Source organism: Hylobates moloch, unplaced genomic scaffold (genome assembly GCF_009828535.3).
Source record: "Hylobates moloch isolate HMO894 unplaced genomic scaffold, HMol_V3 SCAFFOLD_18, whole genome shotgun sequence".
NCBI lineage: Eukaryota > Metazoa > Chordata > Mammalia > Primates > Hylobatidae > Hylobates > Hylobates moloch.
Window position 1 is genome coordinate 48119960 of NW_026652293.1, and position 22951 is coordinate 48142910.

At 39.7% G+C, this 22951-nt stretch overlaps 1 protein-coding gene across 1 annotated transcript in view; it reads right to left on the reverse strand.

Moving 5' to 3' along the window:
• PTPN14 (protein tyrosine phosphatase non-receptor type 14) overlaps positions 1–22951 on the reverse strand; it is a 203850-nt gene that overhangs the window by 59639 nt on the left and 121260 nt on the right. Inside the window, exons 4-5 of the mRNA XM_032136421.2 lie at positions 7972–8069; positions 5049–5116 (exon numbers count right to left, since the gene is read on the reverse strand). Of these exons, the coding sequence (XP_031992312.1) occupies positions 5049–5116; positions 7972–8069 (166 nt within the window). The remainder of the gene's footprint in view (positions 1–5048; positions 5117–7971; positions 8070–22951) is intronic.

A 22951-nucleotide genomic window follows, 5' to 3' on the forward strand; every position in this document is an offset into this window, starting at 1 on the left:
AATGTCAATATTTGTCTGTCCGATGATGAGATTTATGAAGTTTATGTTGTTTACATATCTGATTTGCCTAGAGTTTAGTGGAAACACAGTCTCATTCTGAAAGAGGTATGATGCACAAAATAACTCCTTTACTACTTCATAGCACTTTAACCTGTCGGAGCATTTTACCATCTACAAACTCATAAATATCATGCTGGTAATCACCTTTGAAAACTCTGAGAAGCACCTAAACCTGGTCTCTTCCTAAAGGCAACGTAATAAAGGCCTTTAATGAGAGTAAGGCGAATAAAATGTAGGAAGTTATCAATCCTCCAATACCAACTACCCCATTTGACACAAACATGTACACACTCTAAAATTCTAAGGTTTAAGCCTCACTTTCCTCCCACCAAGCACATTGGGAAACACCCTGACTTTTGGGATGAGCTTCTGAGACATTAGAAATGTTGACTCAAGCATATTGACATTAAGCCCTGTGAAGAACTTCTCTGTTAAGTAATATGTTAATCTCCTTGGAGTTTCATTTAATGAGTAGAATTAATAAGCAGGCACAGCAGATAATACCATTGTTTACTTGGAGGGAACTAAAATAAGAATGGAGGCTGGACACGGTGGCTCACGCCTGTAATCCCAGCACTTTGGGAGGCTAAGGCAGGTGGATCACCTGAGGTTAGGAGTTCAAGACCAGCCTGGCCAACATGGTGAAACCCCGTTTCTACTAAAAATACAAAAAATTAGCTGGGCATGGTGGCGGGCACCTGTAATCCCAGCTACTTGGGAGAATGAGGCAGGAGGCGGAGGTTGTAGTGAGCTGAGATGGTGCCATTGCACTCTAGCCTGGGCAACAAGAGTGGAACTCCGTCTCAAAAAAAAAAAAAAAAAAAATGGAGTTATTCATGAAAAGTTAGAGATGTGCAATATTCCCTAACCATTAAGACCAAGATTAGCTTTGGACCAATTTAGACTGACCTCATGCACTAATATGGATAATTCCAGACTTACCTATCCCAGTCTCTCAAAACCTAAAACCTTTGTCACCAGACACTCTACTTTCTCCCATATGCCATCACTGATAAGTTGCCAGATTTTGCCTATTTTACTTCAAAATATCCCTTGCTTTGCTTTCTTGTTTTTCTTTCACTAACACCTAAATTATATCCTTTGCCCAGAACACAACAACAGATTCCCAGCTGACCAGCTTGAATCCAGCAGTTCTCAAAGTGTGGGGTCTGCAGAACTCGAAGGAGCCCATGCATTCTAACTCCTCAGAAGTTTCCAGTCTCATCTGCCACTACTCCCCACCAGTAGCTACAGTCAAACCAGCCAGTGGATGCTTTCTGAACACCCAGGCCACACTGCCCCTCTCCTTCTCTCTCTGTCTAAATCATTCCTTGCTCCCTATCTCTTTGCCTAATAGCTCACATGCCACTAGTCTTTCAGCCTTCCCTAATCCCCCAAAGGCATGTGACCTCTCCCCATATAAAATTTTGATCACACTTTATCACACTTGGCTTTTTATTCTGATTTCACAAACTTCCTATTTAACCAACCACACTGTAGTCTCCTTGAAAACAAGCACCATTTCTTATATAATTTCATCCCCTGGGTGTTAGTCCCCCAGGTCAGTGCTTGGTGTGAAAGAGTTGACCGAAAAAATAAGTAGTGAATGATCATGATTTCTGAAACCAGAGCCAGAATGTTGATTGGTTATAGCTGTTCCCTAAAATGGCTTTCAAAAATTTTTAATCCCTCCTCATTAACACTCTTCTCTTTTACTCTGAAGCTACCCACCAACCAACCAACCAACCAACAAAAATTCCCCAGGGGTTAAAACCTAGTCTTTTCTGTACTTCAACCTAGGAATGGGCATTTTACTTTATTGATTCATTCTAAAATGTTTGTGAGCACAGGCTGTGTGCCAGATGACAGTGAACAAGACAGGGTCCTGTTTAAAGACCACAGAACTGACCATCTACCTAACAATAATAAATACATACATATGTACATACATAAGAAGGAATAACGCCAGACACAGAAGTACACATACGAAAACTGATTTAACAGGAAGGATGGTGAGGGTGTATGAGACAGGTGGTCAAGGAAAGGAAGAGCTCTCTGGGAGGTAATATTTGAATTGAGACCTGAGTGTCATAAAGATCTGCAGCAGGGCATTCCAGGCAGAGGAAACCCACCTACAAAGGCTCTGGGGTGAGAAGAAGCTCAGTACGTTCAGAAAAAAAAAAAGAGCCAGCGTGCCACAGGGTAGAGAGTAAATGAGAGAGAGGGAAGCAAAGCAGGGAAATGTCTTTTTTGTTAAAACAAAACAAAACTTTAATTCTATTGACAAATAATAATTGCATCTATTTATGGTACAATGTGATGTTGTGACACATGTATATATTGTGGAATTGGCAAGTTAGTCTAATTAACATATCCATCATCTCTTATAATTATCATTTCTTTGTGGTGAGAACATTTAAAAGCTACTCTTTTGGCAATTTTGAAATACACATTATTATCAATGATAGTCACCTTGCTGTGCAACAGATCACCAGAACTTATTCCTAACTTTGTACCCTTTGATCAACATTTCCTCCTTCCACCCAACACTCAGCTTTGGTAACCACCATTCACTCTAAATCTGTAAGTTCAACCTCTTTTGATTCCACATACAAGTGAGATTGGGCAGTATTTGTCTTTCTGTGCCTGGATTTTTCACTTAGCATAATGTACTCTACATTCATCCATCTTATGGCAAATGACAAAATTCTGTTCTAAGGCCAAATAGTATTCCATTGTGTGTATACACCATTTTTACCCATTGATCTGCTGGTGAGAACTTAGGTTGTTTCCATATCTTGGCAATTATGAATAATGTGGCAATGATCATGGGAGTGTAGACATCTCTTTGACATACCATTTCATTTTCTTTAGCTATATACCCAGAAGTGAGACTGCTGGATTATATGGTAGTTCTATTTTTAATTTTTCAAGGAACCTCTAAACTGTTTTCCAAAATGGCTGGAAGTTATACCTCCTTTACTCCTCGTGCTCAATAACACTTGTTATCTTTTACTCCTCACGCTCAATACTCCTCATGCTCAGTAAGACTTTACTCCTCACGCTCAATACTCCTCATGCTCAGTAAGACTTTACTCCTCATACTCAATAACACTTGTTATTGTTCATCTTTTTGATAACAGCCAATCTAACAGGTGTGAGGTGGTATTTTATTGTGGTTTCAATTTGCATTTCCCGGATGATTAGTGATGCTGGGCATTTTTCATATGTCTGTTGGCCTTCTGTATATTTCTTTTGAGAAATGTCTATTCAGGTCCCTTGACCACTTTTTTTAATAGGGCTATTTGTTTTCTTGTTGAGTAGTTTGAGTTCCTTATATATTTTGAGCCCCCTATCTGATGTATAATTTCCAAATATTTTCTTTCAATGTGTGGGTTGTCTCTTTATCTCTGTTGTTTCCTTTGTTGTACAGAAGCTTTTTAGTTTGATGCAATCTCATTTATTTATTTTTACTTTTGTTGCCTATGTTTTTGGGGTCATATGCAAGAAATCGCTGCCCAGACCAACGTCATGTAGCTTTTCCCCCATGTTTTCTTCTAGTGTTTTATACTTTCAGGTCTTACATTTAAGTCTTTTTTTTTTTTTTTTTTTTTTTTTGAGACAAAGTCTTGCTTTGTCACCAGGCTGGAGGGCAGTGGCACAATCTTGGCTCACTGCAACCTCCGCCAGGGGTTCAAGCAATTCTCCTGCCTCAGCCTCCTAAGTAGCTGGGACTAGAGGTGTGCGCCACCAAGCCCAGATAATTTTTGTATTTTTAGTAGAGACGGGGTTTCACCATATTGTCCAGGATGGTCTCCATCTTTTGACCTTGTGATCCGGCTGCCTAGGCCTCCCAAAGTGCTGGGATTATGGGCATGAGCCACTGCGCCTGGCCACATTTAAGTCTTTAATACATTTTGAATTTATTTTTGTATAAAGGGTGAGATAAGGATCCAAATTCAGTCCTCTGCATGTAGATGGCCAGTTTTCCCAGCACCAATTGCTGAAGATATTGCCGTTTCACCGGTGTGTTCTTGGCCCCTCTGTTGAAAAATCTATTGGTTTTAGATGTGTGTGATTTAATTCTGGGCATTCTATTCTTTTCCATTGGTCACTGTGTCTATTTTTTTGCTAGTCCCATATTGTTTTAATTACTATAGCTTTGAAATATAGTTTGAAATAAGGTAGTGTGGTATCTCCTGCTTAGTTCTTTTGCTCAAAATTACTTGGGCTATTTGGGGTCTTTGGTGATTCCATATGAATTTTAGGATTGTTTTCTATTTCCACAAAGAATGATGTTGGAATTTTGATAGGGATTGCATTAATTTGTAGATTACTTTTGGCAGACATTTTAACAATATTGATTCTTCCGATCCACGAAGATGGGGTATCTTTCCATTTGTGTCACCTTAAATTTCTTTCTTCAATGTTTTATAGTTTCCAGCATACAGGATTTTCACCTCCTCAGTTAAATTTACTCCTAGGTATTTTTTTTTAATGCCACTGTAAATGGGATTGTTTTCTGCCAACTCTCACTACTTCTATTAAACATAGTACTGGAAGTCCTAGCCAGAGAAATTAGGCAAGAGAAGTAAAAAGCAGCCAAATGGGAAAGGAAGAAGTAAAATTGTGCTTGATGATGACATGGTCTTATATGTAGAAAACCCTAAAGATTCCACAAAAAAACTGACAGAACTGAGAAACAAATTTAGTAAAGTTTCAGGTTACAAAATCAGCATAGAAAAATCAGTAGCATTTTTATATACTAATAAGAAACTATCTGAAAAAGAAATTAGGGAAGTGTCTTGAGGCAGAAGGAGGCATTTTTACCTTCTCAGTGTGTTTTATAAAACTTGCCCCTACTTTATAAACCCATCGACTTTTTCTCCAGAGAATATGCATATGTAAAATCCTGAAATTTTCAAAGGAAAGAACTAAATGTCCAAAGAAGGTAGAAAACTAATTAAGAGAAATGAAATTACACTTACCATAGGAAATAGCACATACTCTCTGAGGAAATCTTGAGAATCAAACTGATTATAGTCTCCAAAATCAGCTGAGAAGAAAAGAAGATGGAAGGGCAGAATTTATTATATGAAATTAAAGATGGAATAAAATAGGGCAAACTCATCACCACATTATTCTTCACATTTCATCCTATTTCTCACTATTATTAAATAAAAATAGTGCCAAGATATGTTTGACATAGTTATTTTTATCTAACAATATGGTAAATATCAGCATGTAAGCACCACTACATGAATTTTTAGAAATAATGAAGAAATTTGAAAACAATTCCTAAAGGCCATTTAAAAAAATTTAAACAAACCTATATCTATCTGTTTGTTAAATATGCATCAACACATATCTTAAGAATATCTGCCAAGAGGACTTTTTAACTCAAGGTTAATCTGGAGAACTGAAGAGCCAAACCCATCTGCATCTTTTCATATATATGCAGCTGGAAATTCCCACTGTAAATCACCCTTGGCAAGCAACCTCAAACATCTTTACACCTTCTAAATAACTTCACATGTTACAAGATGCCAAAAATTCTGTTTTCCCTGTTTTCATGTCACCGTGGTACAGTTTGAGCACATGCAAAATGAAATATATAAAGTCTTGCTTCTTATCTTGCTTGCTCTCCTAAAAACTAAACCTGCATGAAATTTTAATTTCATGTAAAATATTTAGCATCGGATAGAAATGGATCCAGGTATCTTTAAGGTAACAAGAGATATAGGATGAGAGAATACACATACCATGCACCAATGTTGGAAGTTGCTAGAAGGTAAAAAATAAACATCAACCTACAAACTCAGCACGTAACAAACTACCAATTAGGTGCAGCATTCAAGAATGGCAAACATCACTCGCTCTGCCTATTTCCAAGTTCAATAACTGGTTATCACATTCCACCACAACTTATATTTCTGTTGATGTATCTTTCTAAAAATGCAATAAGCATTCTCAAAAAAAAGTTATTTGAAAAGGATTAGAGGAGGTTTCATCAGACTGAACAGCTAGCTTCAGGGACCCAACAAAAAGGGAATCCGGAGTAAGTTCACCAAATTCCTCAAGGATCCTCCAATATCCAGGATGCCCACAATAAGCCTAATGATTGCGTAGTGAGAGGAAAGAGTACATGCAGTAAACAAAGCTTTTTATTTATTTATTTATTTATTTTTAGAGACAGGGTCTTGCTTTGTCATCTGGGCTGGGGTGCAGTGAATTGATCATAGCCCACTGCAGCCTCAAACTCCCGGACTCAGGTGATCCTCCCACCTCAGTCTCCTGAGTAGCTGGGACTACAGGTGCACACCACCATGGTGGGCTAATTTTTTATTTTTACTTTTTTTCGTACAGACAGGATCTCGTTTTGTTGCCCAGGGTGGTCTCAAACTCCTGGTTTCAAGTAATCCTCTTGCCTTGGTCTCCCAAAGTGCTGGGATTATAGGCATGAGCCACCACACCCAGCCCAACGAAAGCTTTTTAAAAGAAGAAAGACCCAATTTGACAATGAGGGACATATTGATCTTCCCCATTATTTCAACAATGCTACCTCTGATTTCTCTATCATAACCGGCCATTGTTTCTTCCCCTCCAGTCTTTAAGCAGACAGAGGTGATACATCAGATTTTGCCTGTTTCCATCCACAGAATTACAACAGAAGCTAACTGTATAGAAACTGTACTTCTAACAGAAATTGTTAAATTGTTAATACTTCAGAAGGAAAGAGGTCAGGAGAAGGGCTGCCTCTTCAGACACTTAGATCTGAGATGATTCAATTCAGTTCAATGTTTGGGATGGGAAGTCAGTTCCCACCTTCTAAAACAATAGTCCATGCAGGAAGAACCCAGCTGCTGGCTGGCTCACACTTGCAGAGAAGCTGGTTTTCAAGAAAATGACTAAAAGGAAAAGTTTCTTTTCAAAAACTATATTACCATCTTCTTGCTTTTTTAAAAAAATGTTTTTAATTTTTACTTTTTGAGACAGAGTCTAGCTTTGTCACCCAGGCTGGAGTGTGGTGGTGTGATCTCAGCTCACTGTAACCTCCACCTCCCAGGTTCAAGCGATTCTCGTGCTCCAGCCTCCTGAGTAGCTGGAATTACAGGCATGCACCACCATGCTTGGCTAATTTTTGTATTTTTATTAGAGACAAGGTTTTACCATGTTGGCCAGGCTGGTCTCGAACTCCTGACCTCCAGTGATTCACCCGCCTCAACCTCCCAAAGTGCTGGGATTACAGGCGTGAGCCACCGCGCTGGCCTATCTTGCTTTCAATATAACTGAAGGCATTTAAGCCACCACTCAATAAACCATAATGTATAAAATATACATATAAAGTCTCACACATAACAACTTAGAGAAGGCAAAAAACAGCTATGTAATATAAACCTATAAAGGATGGGTTGAAAGATAAATTCAGTCCAATACACATTTGTTGTTTCATGTTACAATCATGGATTTTAAATGTACCTCTTTAACTGCATTAGAACACATTATACTATAATGTTTAAAGCTATCACACTCAAAGAAGTTGTGATAGTAACACCTTTGCAGCATCAAGCCACAGAATATGACCACATTGTGCCTTGGAATAATTCTGCGAAAATGTTCCACAAACCCTGAAATGTAGCCTTAATTAAAGGCAGAATAAAAGCTGCTATTTCCTCAAATAAAACTGTAATTATACAAGCATGAGCAGTTTGCAAACAGCTTTGAGAAATCTACCACCCAGCCACCAAAAATCACCAACTTTGCATTTTTTCACGTAAGATAACTTGAAATAAAAAGGGAGCATTACTAAGGGATCATTTAAGTAAATCTAACTTCTCACTCTGAGAGGCTGACAACACCATGATCAAACAGAAAATGGAATTTCACATGCTGCTCATAACTATGTCTTACCTTGCACAGCTAGGCCGGCTAGCCGAATCACCTGGTCCAATGTACATCGTAATCGCCCTTCAAGCACATCTTTTTTGACTTGCAGGTAATACTGGTATCTGTTCATGGGAATAGAGGAACAAACAACCTTAAAAACACATACTTGGAATATATTCCCACAACATAGATGCCTCTAGATGTAAAACCTTGTGTACGCAGCAGGACATGCCTGTGATGCTGATAAAGGTCATTTCTATAAAAGATGGAAAGTGACCTCTGCCTGTGTTTATCTTTGTTTGATGTAGCAGGTGCCACATCCTGTTCATTCTGAGCTTAAGAGGATTCTCATCACATCACTTATTTGTAGGCCAGCAGGATAAACTACTGATAAGGACCAGGTCCTCATAACAGAGTCTGAGAATGAAAATACTTTTGCACACCTGGAGACCCACAACAACACGACTGCCAAAGCTACATTCAACAGTGTGTATTCCTGAATGCATTCTAGAAACACATCACCTTTCAGACTCAAAAGTTTGGTAAGGCAGATCACAAACAGGCCAAATAATTTGTAATTCCACTAAAAAATCAGATACAGTTTTCACTTTACACATCTGTGAATCAGAAAAATCTAATCTGATGCACCTTTCCAAACTGAAGTAAATTCTCAAACCAGCAAAGTACAGATGGACAGAATCGTGCCCAAACACATCAAGTCTCAGACTAGACAACTGCCCTCAGGAGCTAATACAGTGTACTGTTTCCCTACCAATAAAATAGCACTCTTAGAATTACCTAAAACATTTAGAAAACTTCTCACTCAAGACGTTTATTTCCCAGGACTCCACTTCCTTTGACCATACTCTCAATACATAGTCACAACTACAACAATCACACTCCTCTAGCATTAATTCCTGGTAAATGCTAACAATCCTTTTGCTCCTGGTAACTGTAACTCTGTATTTCAACTTCACTTTGGCATCTCAATCAAGGGAACCCATAAGTGAACCAAAGCCCAACTTTCCTGGAGAGAGGCAATCGGCGCTGAGAGGTAATTACTGCTGGCTCTACCATGTTGATGTCACAGGCATCATTACACATCAGTCAATCCAATGCCTGTTTGAGGGAAGGAACTGGGCTCCGTGCATGCTCCAGTAGAGTCCTTCTCTCCTCTTGGGTGTACTAAACAGGATAAAGACAGCCATGCCACTCTTTGGTGGGAAAAACCTATACTCAAATCAGAAGGGCAAACACCGGGAGTTACTTAAAAATCCTTTCTAGTTAAACCTAATATGGGCTAGAAAAAAATCACAAAGCAAAACAAAAAGCAAAATCTCAAGGTAGGAAAGAATGGTAAATTTCACCGATTCCTACTAATTATAAAACGTTTGAATCTCATCTACATGTCATTCATTCCTTCTCATCTTTCTGGAGTGGTTTTGACTTATTTGCTGCTCTCCAAGCCAGAAAGACAAACAGATATTTTAACCCATAGCTATCATGCATGCATTTTCTATGGGTGTAAGTCTGCTAGATGCTGAGTAGTATCTTGGAGAGTGCTAAAACAGTCTCCACCTTACAAGGATGCATATATCTTTTTGATCACTGTGATCATGTTTTTGTCTACTGTACTATCTAAGGGTTCAGTGATTAAGAACCAAGGAGTAAAACATCTGAAAAGGTGTTAACCTGGCATCATCTGCCAGAGGTAGAGCTTTGTTACCTGCTACCTTGGAGATGAAAATGATCAGCTAAGATTATTTATTAGAGAATACCTTTGGGAGTAGACCAGTAACCAATTAATCTGCCACCAAAACAATAGCTCTAGTTTTTAAAACTCTGCTGCTTCCAACTTTCATCTACAGCTATCATTTCTATAATGTGTCAGCAAGTTCTATTACAGATCCATTCTAGGAAACAGTGACTCACAATCCACTAGCAAGGAATACCAAGAATGTTCCTAATCATGTAGGTTGGGTGTAGGATTTTGCTGGAATATAAAAATAAGGAGCTGAAGCAAGCAGGGCTCTCTCCTGGAAGCCATCCAAACTAGGAGAGAATCTAAACAGCAGCAATGATATGGTGCTATTACCACGAGATTGTGGGTACTATTGTGTAAGACTGCAGAAATGAGAATGAAATTCAAACCACTTTGGAAATTGTTTGGCTGGTACAATTTTGCACAAAAGGCAGTTTTATAAAATATTATAATTCTATCGAATATGATGACTAAATTTGACAACAGGAGTTGAAATTCTATTTCTAGAATGCTTGCTCTTTGCTTATTTCTCATTAGCGATTCAATTATAACAGTAGTAAAATATAACAGTGAATTCTATTTTGGAAGCATGCAATTTCATGGAAGTATACTCCACCCTGTCATAGCTTTGGGTGGAGGGGAAAAGGAAAAAAAAAAAAAAAAAAAACAATTTTCATGCCAGGAAAGTAAGTATTTGCCAACTTTCCAAAGAGATCCTCTTTGAAAATCCAAGCTCACAAGGAAAACTTTTTAATATTTTTCATATTCAAAGACTTAGAAATAGTCCATCTGACTCTTGAGGCCCAATGAATGGTTTTAGGTTAGGATTCTGCTCTTCCTCTAAGAATTGGTGAACATAATTATGCTTCTTGAATAAAGGTAAAATTTTGTATTTTCAAATTTTTAAATTTTGTTTTTAAAGATAAACTTTTTATTAAATACAGATTTCTCGGGGTGAAACGAAAAAGGCATCCTAATAATCGGTGTTATCTATTGGGAACTAACATGCTATGACCTAGTCTCTGGGGGCCTCATCTATCTGGAATCTCCTCATCCGATGGTAAGAAAATAAGTGACTTTTCCAAGTCACTTCCTCCCGTAGGAGTTTGAAAAATCAAGTTTGAAAAACTGCCCTATTGGGCCAAATCAACAGAGCCTTCAGTAATTTTGACAGAGGTATCAAAGGATCCCTTCAAAATTACAGCCCATAACAATATCTTCAACATTTAGAGATGAATTGCTAAGATCGTTATGCTCTCTTTTAAATCCATGTATGAGGAATTTATCTCAGCACGTCTGCAACTGTGTTTTACTTGCAGTTCTGTTCATTCTTCTCAGAGTGAGCAGGTCCGTGTGGTGTTCTGAAAGGCATGGGTTGTATTACCACAGAACTACAAATAAGGCACCAGGAACTCAGAGGCCGGGTATGTGTTGCTTTTAAAATATTTCACCTACCCCTCCCCACAAGTGAAATCTTCATTCTAAGTCCAGTTCAGCAGATGTGCCCAAAACAGGAGACAGCCATGTAAAATGGTTAAAGCCTTGGCATCTGATTTTGGTCATACTACCACCCTAGGATGCAACATGCTCAGCATAAGTCACAGGATGGTGAAGACAGGAGGAGCAGGGCCCTTGCCATGGTTCCAAATGTCTGCTGCCTTCCCAACAGGGTCATGCCTGCCTACCTCGTTACTCCTGGGACTAGCTTTGGGGCCAGTGAAATGGGAATGGAAGCGGGAAGTGATTGTTGCTCCCAAGCAAAAGTGTCTAGAGCCAGTTACCGGTTCTCCACCTCTGCTTCCCTTTGCTCTGAGACCTGCAGTGAGCAGGGAGGGCAGGCTGCTCAGTGAGCCTGAGCCCTGGGCAAAGACAGCTGGGAGCAGAGCCTCAGACGACCCACAGTGGAACTGTCAGGTGGGCAGCAAATAAACCTTTGTTTGTGAAAGCCACAGAGGCTTGGGGGCCATACATCACTGCAGCATGATGGAGCCTAAGCTATTTAATAAGGGAAGGATTTTTAAATTCCCAGTCCAATCCTTTCATTTTTTAGAGAAGGCAACTGTGTTGAGGGAGGAGAATGTCTTGTCCAAGGTAATACTGCTTCCTTAAAGACATGGCCAGAACCAGATCTGAGCATGAACAACCAAAGTCATGAAGGCAGGATCTGATCCCTGCCCATTCTGGGCAAACTACCAATTTCACTGAAGTCTAAAAATAAAAGTGAAAATAAAACACCACTACCCGGTGATTTTTATGATGCTTCTAAAGAAGGGCTTCAATCACCAAGCTTTTCCCCACCCCTACTTAGTCTGTGCTACAGCATACGACGCAAATGTTGAAATGAGAAACTTTTCCATAAAAATCCTATTCCAGGACATGTTTCATACTGTGGCCAGTGGTTATTCAGATCTGTTTTTTCTCCTGGCAGCAGCCTCTGAGATATTTCACTTTTCTGCCCCAGAGATAGAAGGAAGGGAAAGAAGACTGAGTTACACATTTTAACTACATGTTAATTTTCGAAGAAGGATGGAGGGATAGAAGTAAAATCTACAGACCAGAGTTTGTGACTGTAGGCTCCCACCTGGAAGGAGTGGCTGTGTCCAACAGCAGGTACAAACTGGGCCCTTATGTGTATATATTTCTAAATGCAGATTTTTAAAAAGTAAAATGCAATTCATCGGCAGTATCACACACAGATCTTTACTTGTTTGCACTGAGCAGCTTCTATATTATCGATCATAAAAAATGTTATCCAAATTTAATAGCACATATCAACTATTCATTACTCCTTCACCCCCTACTGCTCAAGGAGGTCTGAGTAAGAAAGAAAACTTTCTTTCCTAGTTTGAAAAACAAGTTAGTGAAAGCACTCTGTAAGCTGTAACTACCAACCTGCAGAATCATTATCATCACACACGGCTCCTGGTCTGCTCTTCCCTCCTCTACAGTTCAAATTTAGTTAAACCAACTTATCTCTCCCCATAGGCACGGTCAGTAGGGATGTGACAATTTGGAGACAGGGGCCATCCTTAAGTTCCTCACTTTTTGAAGCCTTTCCAGAAAACTACTGGAGTGGAGGACCAGACTGGGACCCGGAAGGACAAATTGTCCTGTCACTGTTATTAAGAGCAGGGTAAGTCTTAAAATGTGCTTTCCTCACTAGAAAACTTCCTTCATAACAGGCAGTATCAGAGAAATCTTGCTAGAATGTACTGGAACCCAGTTCTCCCAAGTGCAGCATGTACCAAAGTGCCAGACAGCATTGGTTTCTGGCTGATGTTATATTCTGCAAATGGAAACAAATGGAAACGTTTCTGTACTATAAAAGACAAAAAAAAGGGAAACGAGGACAGGTAGTCCTAGAGTCCTGCTGTACAGGAGAGCAAAGGGGAATAATTTAAAATCTTAGATTGACAGAGATACCCATAGGAGGGAACCAGCACATTCCATCCATTCCAGTGGGTGTTCACAGCTGTAAATCCAGATAAAGGACAGGGTGGCCCATGCTGTTCTCGGTCTGCCAGGACCAGATAAATACTATGTATGCAGGCATGCAACCAGATAAACCTGAATGCCTCCCTCCCTCCATCCCTCAATCCTCAAAACTCTTGAGAAGAATTTCAGTTTATGACTATTAAAGTCTAACAATGCGTTGGGTACCTGACCCATGAACTATCTAAAAGCTTTTACATTTAATGACTGTTCAAGTTGACAGTCAATTAAAAGTCTGCACTGTCTAACAAACTACAAAGCGAATACTCCTGCAACTATGCAAAACTGAAATAACCCCACAGGGAGGGGGGAAAACACCGACAAACAAAAGGAAAAGCTGAAACTAAAACTCTAGCAAAGATACCCTTAAAAGGGAAAGTTTTTCTTCTAGGCTTTTTCATACTATAAGCTAATACGTGTACATGCATGAGAAGAAAAGCATGTGCATATACCCAAACACAGACAAGATTTTCTTGGCAAACGTTCAAGTCTAGAAGTTTTCAACATTCACTGATCAATAAATACCCTATTTTGCCAGAGACACCCAACTTCTTAATAGTTTCAATGAGCCAAAGGATTGCAATTATTTCCTAAAAAGGATAATATTTGTTTAAATGCATACAAAGACACACACAGGCCTTAACTAGTGAAAAAAGGCCAATGATAGCAAGGTGTTGCAAAAGAGAAAGACATGCCACGACCTGATTCTTGCTTTCTGCTCTTGAACTCTTGCATTAATTATAACAAATTACAGGGAATCCAAGTACTGTTTATAAGTATAATAAATTTCCTAATAGTAGCCTATCATCTAATCAGGGGTTCTGTTCAGAAAAGAAAAACTCATTTCTGAAATACATCATAGAGGGAGAGAGAATGTCCTGACACCACTTCTTTCTGTCCTATCCTATGCTATTGGGTACAGATTTCTTTATAGCAATTAATCCATAGGACTTAAAAGAGCCCTCCCTGCTGAGGGCTGTGATGCCCTGAATTAGGAAAACATGCCAACAGAAGTAGAAATAGCCTCAAAAGAAAGTATTGTGCTACAGTGTTTGATGTTAGAATGAAATTAGTCTGTTTTGATCTGTCTTAAAAATCTCCAATGACTTGGGAAAGCTTTGCAGTTCTTTCAAAAGTTAAACACAGAATTATCACATGATTCAGCAATTATGCTCTTTGGTATATAGCCACACAAACTGAGAACACATGTTCACACCAAAACTGATACATGAATGGCAATGTTATTCACAATAGCCAAAAAGAGGAAACAACCCAAAAGTCCAACACCTGATGGATGGATAAACAAAATGTGGTCTCTTCAAACAATGGAATATTATTCAGCCATAAAAAAGAATGATGTATCGATACATGCTGTAACATGGATGAACTTTGAGGCATTATGCTAAGTAAAAGATGCCAGACACAAAGAGTCACATCTTGTGTGATTCCATTCATAAGAAATGTCCAGAATAGGCAAATTCATAGAGACAGAAAATAGACGAATGGTTGCCAGAGGTTGCGGGAAGAGGGGGCTGAGGACTGCCTGCTAACATTTTGAAATTAGACAGTGACAGTGGCTGCACAACTTTGTTAAAACACTAAAAGTCACTCAACTGTATACTTTAAAGTGGTTAAAATGATGGATTTACTCAGCACCATAAGACAGGGTGAGGAGAAAAAAAAAATTTAATGGTGAATTTACATTATGTGGATTTTAGCTCAAAAAAAACCAGAACAAAACACCCAATGATCCTAATCAGGAAAAAATCCAAACTCTTGACACAGCACCCAGGCTCTTCACCATCCAGTCAAAACCATTTTTTTTTTCCAACTTCATGTCTCACCACACACCCCATACCTGAGCTGTCATAAGTGTGTGATGCTCCCCAACAGTTGCATGTTCTTTCCTGCCTCCTCGCCATTTCCTTGGTCTAACCGCCCTTGCTTATCCTCCTCCATTCACCCAATCATCTGTCCATGCTCCAAGGCTCAGAGGAAATGTATCTCCTCTCCAAAAGCTTCCCAAACCCTCTCAACAAGTTAGTGAACCCTTTCACATCCGCCCCCAGGCCTCTCCTGCACTGGCATCAGCGCCTCCCCAACTCTGTTGTGATCAGTACCTGGCACTAAGTAGATGCTCAATAAACATTTCTGAGTAGATGAAATACTGACATAGAGACAAAGACAGAAGAAAGGAGGGAGAAAGGGAGGAAGATTAATCACCTCCTAGTAAAGCTATTAGATGTTATTTCTATAATATGAAAGAGCGCCTAAAAATTCTAGAAATGGAACTCATCACACATCAAGCAGGAAGTCTTGGGAAACTTGTCTTTATGCAAAGAGAAAACTACTCCTTCAGTGTGAAATGTTTATTTATTTTTAAATGACTTAAACTGATCTCTGAGCTACCATGCAGTAAAGAAAGAACTCAAGGATGAATCACAGTCAGGGACCAACAGCATTCAACCAGGTGGGCAAAAGGAGCACAGATCAGAGAACACCAATGCTCCATGCTAATCAGCCAACCAAAACCACTCCTCTAAATTGCAGCTGTCAACTACGGAGCCTCATCCCTCTTACATTAGCAACAAATATGTCTTGACTCATCAGCTCAAAATACACATCTGCCTGCCCTGAAAATCGTGCGTTCTTAATATTACCTACAACTCACTGTGGGAAAAGGGAGCTTAAATTACATCTGGAAGCTGGGTGAGTCAATTGCCCAAAGATTTGTCTTCCTGGTAAACAGCCACATTCCGGGCTAAGGATTCTGCATAACATCCTTGAAGCTTTGGTGAGCTACCAGGCGGAAGTACAGTGCTGTTATTACTGATATGCCTGGTCTGAAGGATAAAATACATAAAAATCAACAAATGAAAGGCAAGAAGATCATCTCCATGAATGGGCTCGAGTTCTTCCCTAGAATCCCGAATTAAAGGTAGTCCCTACCTTTTCACAGGTAAGCAACTGCTAAAAGACGTCAATTCTCTGTTGATGAAGTAATGTCCCAGAAACGAGTAGGAAATACTATGTGCTTAATAAATGTCTGATGAACGAATGAGGCAATGGAAGTAAATACTTAATCCTATGTCCCTCGAGACTATGACAAAAATGGAAAGAATAGAATTTCCTGCCAAAAGCAGAGGCTCACGTCTGTCATCTCAGCACTTTGGGGGGCTGAGGTGAGGAGATCGCTTCAGCCCAGGCCAACCTGGGCAACATGGCGAAACCCAAAAAAACAAAACAAAACAAAAAACCAAAAAGAAAAGGGAAGGGAGGAAGGGAGGGAGGGAAGGAAGGAAGGGAGGGAGGGAAGGGAGGAAGGGAGGGAGGGAGGGAGGGAGGGGAAGGCAAGTCAGCCAAACAGCTGGACGTGGTGGCACGCACCTATAGTCCCAGATACTCAGGAGGTGGAGGTGGGAGAATCAATTGAGCCCAGGAGTTTGGAGGCTGCGGTGAGTTGTGATTGCACCACTGCACTCCAAGCAGAGCAACAGAATGAGACTGTCTTCCCGCAACACCCCCCTCCAAAGAAAGATAAAGAAATTCCCAGCCCATGTTAAGTCATATGGCTAGGCACATTTCCAGTGAGCACAGCCTCTGTATGGATGGGAGTGCCGTCTACATTCCTTATTCCAGCATCTCTGTCATTGTAACCATCAGCCCACTTTCCAAATTTTGTCCCTAAGAGCCAGCCAAGCCTAACTTTAAACTTTGGTTGATGCTTTGTTTACTGGCCAGTCTAAATTTCAAAAATTTCTAATTGCTGGCTTCCAGGCTTTAGTGCTTCATCACTGCAGGTGCCTCTACTCACCCCATGCTCTCTCAATCACTGAAGGCGCATTTTCTCATATTCACAGCTTAAAAATATCTGAGTATCTGCCGGGCGTTGTGGCTCATGCCTGTCATCCCAGCACTTTGGGAGGCCGAGGTGGGTGGATCATTTGAGGTCAGGAGTTCAAGACCAGCTTGGCCAACATGGTGAAACCACGTCTCTACTAAAAATACAAAAATTAGCCAGGCATGGTGGCTCAGGCCTGTAATTCCAGCTACTAGGGAGGCTGAGGCAGAAAAATCGCTTGAACCTTGGAGGTGGAGGTTGCAGTGAGCAGAGATCGCGCCACTGCACTCCAACCTGGGTGACACGGTGAGACTCAGTTTCAAAACAAAACAGTAACAACAAAAAATCAGAGTACTGGCCGGGCACAGTGGCTCATGCCTGTAACCCCAGCACTTTGGGAGGCCGAGGCAAGTGGATCACGAGGTCAGCAGTTCAAGACCAGCCTGGCCAAGATGGTGAAACCCCGTCTCTACGAATAATATAAAAAGTAGCTGGGTGTGGTGGCGGGCACCTGTAATCCCAGCTACTTGGGAGGCTGAGGCAGAGAACTGCTTGAACTTGGGAGGTGGAGGTTGCAGTGAGCCGAGACTGCGCCACTGCACTCCAGCCTGGGCAACAGAGTGAGACTCTATAAAAAAAAAAAAAAAATCAGAGTATCACACAAGTAATCCATATTAAAAGAACATTTGAAAACACAGACACAAAAAACAAACACAAAAGCTGGATGGAATGTTTATCAGAAATAGCAAAATAGGGGCTATCTGCTCAGAAGTCAGCAATATTGAGAGATAATTCAGAGATCCTGCTGGATGACTTTAATTTCCATAGCATGGACCTGTGGTGAGACAATTGAGTGAGACACCCCACTTTCATTTATTTATTTATTTTATTTTATTTTATTTTATTTTATTTTATTTTATTTTATTTTTTTGACAGAGACTTGCTCTGTTGCCCAGGCTGGAGTGCAGTGGTGCAATCCTGGCTCACTGCAACCTCCATCTCCCGGGTTCAAGTGATTCTCCTGCCTCAGCCTCCCAAGTAGCTGGGACTAAAGTTATGTGCCACCACACCTGGCTAATATATATATATATATATTTTTTTTGTATTTTTAGTAGAGATGGAGTTTTGCCATTTTGGCAAGGCTGGTCTTGAACTCCTGACCTCAGACGATCTGCGTGCCTCAGCCTTCCAAAGTGCTGGGATTGCAGGTGTGAGATACCGTGTGCCCAGCCTGCCCACCCTACATTCCATGTGGCCAGTATGATCCATGTTCAGCCTCTCCCCAATCACAGCAATTTAATATTAAAGATTTTATGCATTTGTAATGATAACATGCCTATCCATCTCTGTTTATTTTTTTTTTAGTAGAGACAGGGGTTATGCCATGTTGGCCAGGCTGGTCTCGAATTCCTGGCCTCAAGTGATCCACCTGCCTCGGCCTCCCAAAGTGCTGGGATTACAGGCATGGGCCACCAGGTCCAGCCCATCAATCTCTATTTAGCACCCTACTAGCCCAGAAGTACCTTGAAGGCAGGAACCACCTCTCTCTATTCTATAATTCACAGACTCAGTAGATGATCCTAGACTTGGTAGTTGCACAAAAAGCATTATGATCATTTACTGACTCAGAGACACCCAGTAGGTAAAAAAGAATGCTTTTCTGGAAGTTAGCCACCCAAATAGTTGGCATAAAACAACACTGGACTCAGCAGAAAGAAAAAAACAAAATCACCTATACTCTAGGTATTACATAATATAAAGCCTTTCCCCAGTCAACAAATTGGAATAACTCATTCTGCCCTCTGTGTTCCCATTGATTTTGTAACTCTAACACGGTACTGATCAAACAACTTAATTATGTGCATCTATTTTGCCTCCTTTGCTGTTTTATAAGACTGCCTTGTTCATGTCTGTATTTCCCCCAACAGACCGCCTTACTATGCATTTACATTAAAGCAGGATATTATTATGGCCACATATTTAAAAGACGGTCAATTACATACTGGCTGAAAGAAACTTTATGTTGTTCCTAATGTACTATGAAAAAATAATAAAAACACACCACATGTCTATCAAAGGCTTTGGAAGAATTGAATTCTCCACAATTGGAATTTTTATCAATTTCTCTAGATATTAAGAAATCAGAGACTTCAAATAGTTATTAACAATGATAGCCCTTTGCATTTGTGGAGTTGTTTTCCAAGAATTCTCATGTATAATAGTTCCTGTCATTTAATATTCGCAACAACCCTGCAAGATAGCCACTATGGGTCCCATTTATCCATGGGGAAATGGAGGCTCCCGGGGGTAGGTGACTTGCCAAGTCAAGTGCTGATTTTCTGATTTTACAGTCAAGTGCTCTTTTATTACAACATTGCGCCTGTGTAGTAGGTTAGTCTATAGTTTCTACAAGTCTGGAGCATAACTCTCAAAAAAAAAAGGAAGGAAGAAGAGAAAAAACTATAGAAGGCTATAAACAGATCACAACATGAATCCATTGACAATATAATGAATTTTTAATGTTAGAAATGAATAATTTTCTTTTGCAGAATCTTCAAAGCAGCTGAAGACATCAAATGTGGCAACAACTGCCAGAGATAAAATACCAAACCAGCAAACATCTCACTGCCCAAGAATCTAGTATCTTCCTCTGCTGTGATTTCTGCCAAAATCATGCTTGATATTTTCAAGCATGGAAATGTCTCTCTACAATTCTTCCTTTCAAACCCTTCTTGAGGCTCTAGAATTAAAGGAGGAGATATTTCATTTGTTAAATGCAATTTAAAAATCATTTTGAACATCCTTTCTTCTTTCAGAGTTTTAGTTTTCTAATTGCCTCAGTTTCTACAAGATCATCATTTATAACTCTTGCACATAGTAAACTTTAAGTTAGAAACTGTAACTTCCTAGAGAAAAAAAAATGATGGCCAAAGTGACAAGTGACTACACATAAATATAGGAAACTCTTTGTTTAGGACATGGGTAGAGGGATGGGGGACTGCCAAGCAGAGAACTGTAATTCCCAAATCAGAGAAATTCTTCAATTCTTTCACTTTATGAAAGAAGGCTGCTATAAACACATTCCTCCTTTTCATCCTAGACTTAACTTAAAACTATCTCATTAGAAACCAGAATAGGAGCGCATTAAATGTCTCCTTAGGAACCAAAAATTCAGGGGCATGAAGCTCAGGGAGGATGCCAGTTTGGGGCAGTCAGTGGCTGTATGGGGCATGCCCTGTAGGCATCAGGCCATATTCAAAGGAGAGCACTCTCCAGAAAAGAAGTACTAAGTAGGTATTCAAATTCTCTCTTTAAAAACAAAAATAAAATAAAATCTCAGCAAGCTTTTCCTAAAAAAAATTATGATTACAGGCCAGGCGTGGTGGCTCACGCCTGTAATCCCAGCACTTTGGGGGGCCGAGATGGGCGGACCACAAGGTCAAGAGATCAAGACCATCCTGGCCAACATGGTAAAACCCCATCTCTACTAAAAATACAAAAATTAGCCAGGCGTGGTGTGCGTGCCTATAGTCCCAGCTGCTCGGGAGGCTAAGGCAGGAGAATCGCTTGAACCAGGGAGTTGGAGTTTGCAGTGAGCCAAGATCGTGCCACTGCACTCCAGCTTGGCAACAGAGTCTCCATCTCAAAAAAAAAAAAAAAAAAAAAAAATATGATTGCAGAAAATATAAGGCCTCCTATAATTTGTTAATATGTTCATGAAACCAGCACAAAATGTATTGAATAGAAATCATTATAAAAGCTGTCAGATTCCATTAACATTAGTATAATGATTTCTTATCCTTTTATAGTATTTTAAAAAGTAAACCAACTTAGTCTACTGGTAAAATATTCGAAGTACCTACATACATATATTCCATTATTTATTCATTCATATTTGACAAAAGCTTAATGAGCACCTACTACATGCCAGGAGTTATTCTAGGCACTAGGGATACCACAGTGAACAAAACAAACCCATTCTCTGCTCTTGCTCATGGAGCTCACAGTCTAGTGGGGAAGACAAGCAAAAATCAAGTAAACAAACAATAGGTCCAACGAGAAAAAAGCAGGCAAGAGACACAGAGAGTAACAAGGTAGGAGGTGGTCAAGAAAGGTTTCTCTGATAAAAGCGAACTCTGAGCAAAGATCTGAAAAAAAATGAGGAACTAGCCATGTAGATATTTGGGGGATGGAGGTTTTCACTTCAAACAAAGGGAATGGCAAGTAGAAAGGCTTTCAGGAGAGCTAGTGTCGTGCATTCGTGAATGTTCAAGAGGTCAATGTAGCAAAGAGTGAGCAAGAGGATGAATTGTTGGGCTGACAGAAAAGGCAGGAAGTAGTACAAACCACAAAAGGCCTTGCAGGGCACGGTAAGGGTTCTGACTACGGTAAGATGGCAAACCAGTGGAAGGTACTGAGCAAAGGAGCTGAATAAACGGGCACCCATTTAACAAGATGGTACTGGCTGCTTTGTAGACACTGGACTGTGAGGGGCAAGGGTGGAAGCGGAAATGCCACTCAGAAAAAATGACAGCAGACTGGATTAGAGAGGTAGCAGTGGACGCAGCGGAAGTAGTCAGAATCTAGACATATTTTGAAGGCTGGATGTAGTGTATGGGAGAAAGAATTCAAGGATGACTGCAAGATTTTTGGCCTGAGCAACTAAACTAAACCTTTCAGATAAAGACTTCTCACTTTTTGAAAACTGACAGACAAAACAGATTTGGGGGAAATGGATTTGACTGACTTTTAAAAATTATAACCACATAATCTTTCATTAAAACCTACACGTTCAAAATAGTCATCAAACCACGTCAGTCAAACATTTGATCTAATCATTTTAAAAGAGGAAGTATCTTTGATATAGTAATGGATTCTCCCTTTTTCTTTTTACCATCTTCTTCCGCTTCCTTGTCCCTCAAATCCTCTGCCTATTTTTGTAAAAGAACTATCTTTATAGAATGAAGTCCACACATATTTCCATCTGATTTCTATTATTTGACTTTTGAGTCCAGATTAAGAATGGCAAAGACAGCATGTAGTAAATGTGCAGTGAATAAGTGGACAGGTGGTAGGAATCGGGAAATGAAACACTGCTCTCACCCAGGGTTTCACAAAATCTCTGGAAGGCCCAAATAAAGGGTATTTCCTTTCTTCCCGCTTGAGCCCTATTATCAAATCACTACACTTTAAAAACATCATCATTTCTTGTAACATTAAAAATGGTCTTTGCAGTATAACTTGGTCAAAAGGCATGCACTAAAAAGATTGGGGAGAAAAAACAAGTTTGTGCAATTAATAATATAGTTACTAAGCCATGCATTTCTGCCATTTGAAGTTTCTTGTTTCTATGAAAACTCATCCAGAGCCACCACCGACTTTACATTGGTAAACTAAGTCCAGTACATTTTCCTCACAGAATGAAACCCCAAATATTGCCTCACTTTTTCATGTTAGCCCGTTCCGTATAATTTTCATGGATTCTTAAAGGCATGACCATGCTTATAGACAGGATGATTTCCTCATAAAAGTCATGATCACAGATTTAAGTCTAAAGAAGAATATGATCATAAGTATATGCAAATAAGAATAAACATAATGGACTCCTTTATAGTTTACCACCCAGAAATAGATATGTTCACATGACCATCTTCTATATGTTTATCATCTTCTCAATGAAGGAGATCTGTAATAACATTACATGAAAACAAGCTATTATTTAGGAATTAAAATACATTGTTTCACAATTGTTTGAGAGAATACAATACAATTTGGTAGCTGATTTTGATGATTCAGATAACTAGAGCACTATATGCTTTTATAATTCTTAATTTGAACTCTGTAAAAACATTGAGTCATAAACTACTACAAATATTTGAAAAAAGGTGACCTTCAGGAGATCAAGGACT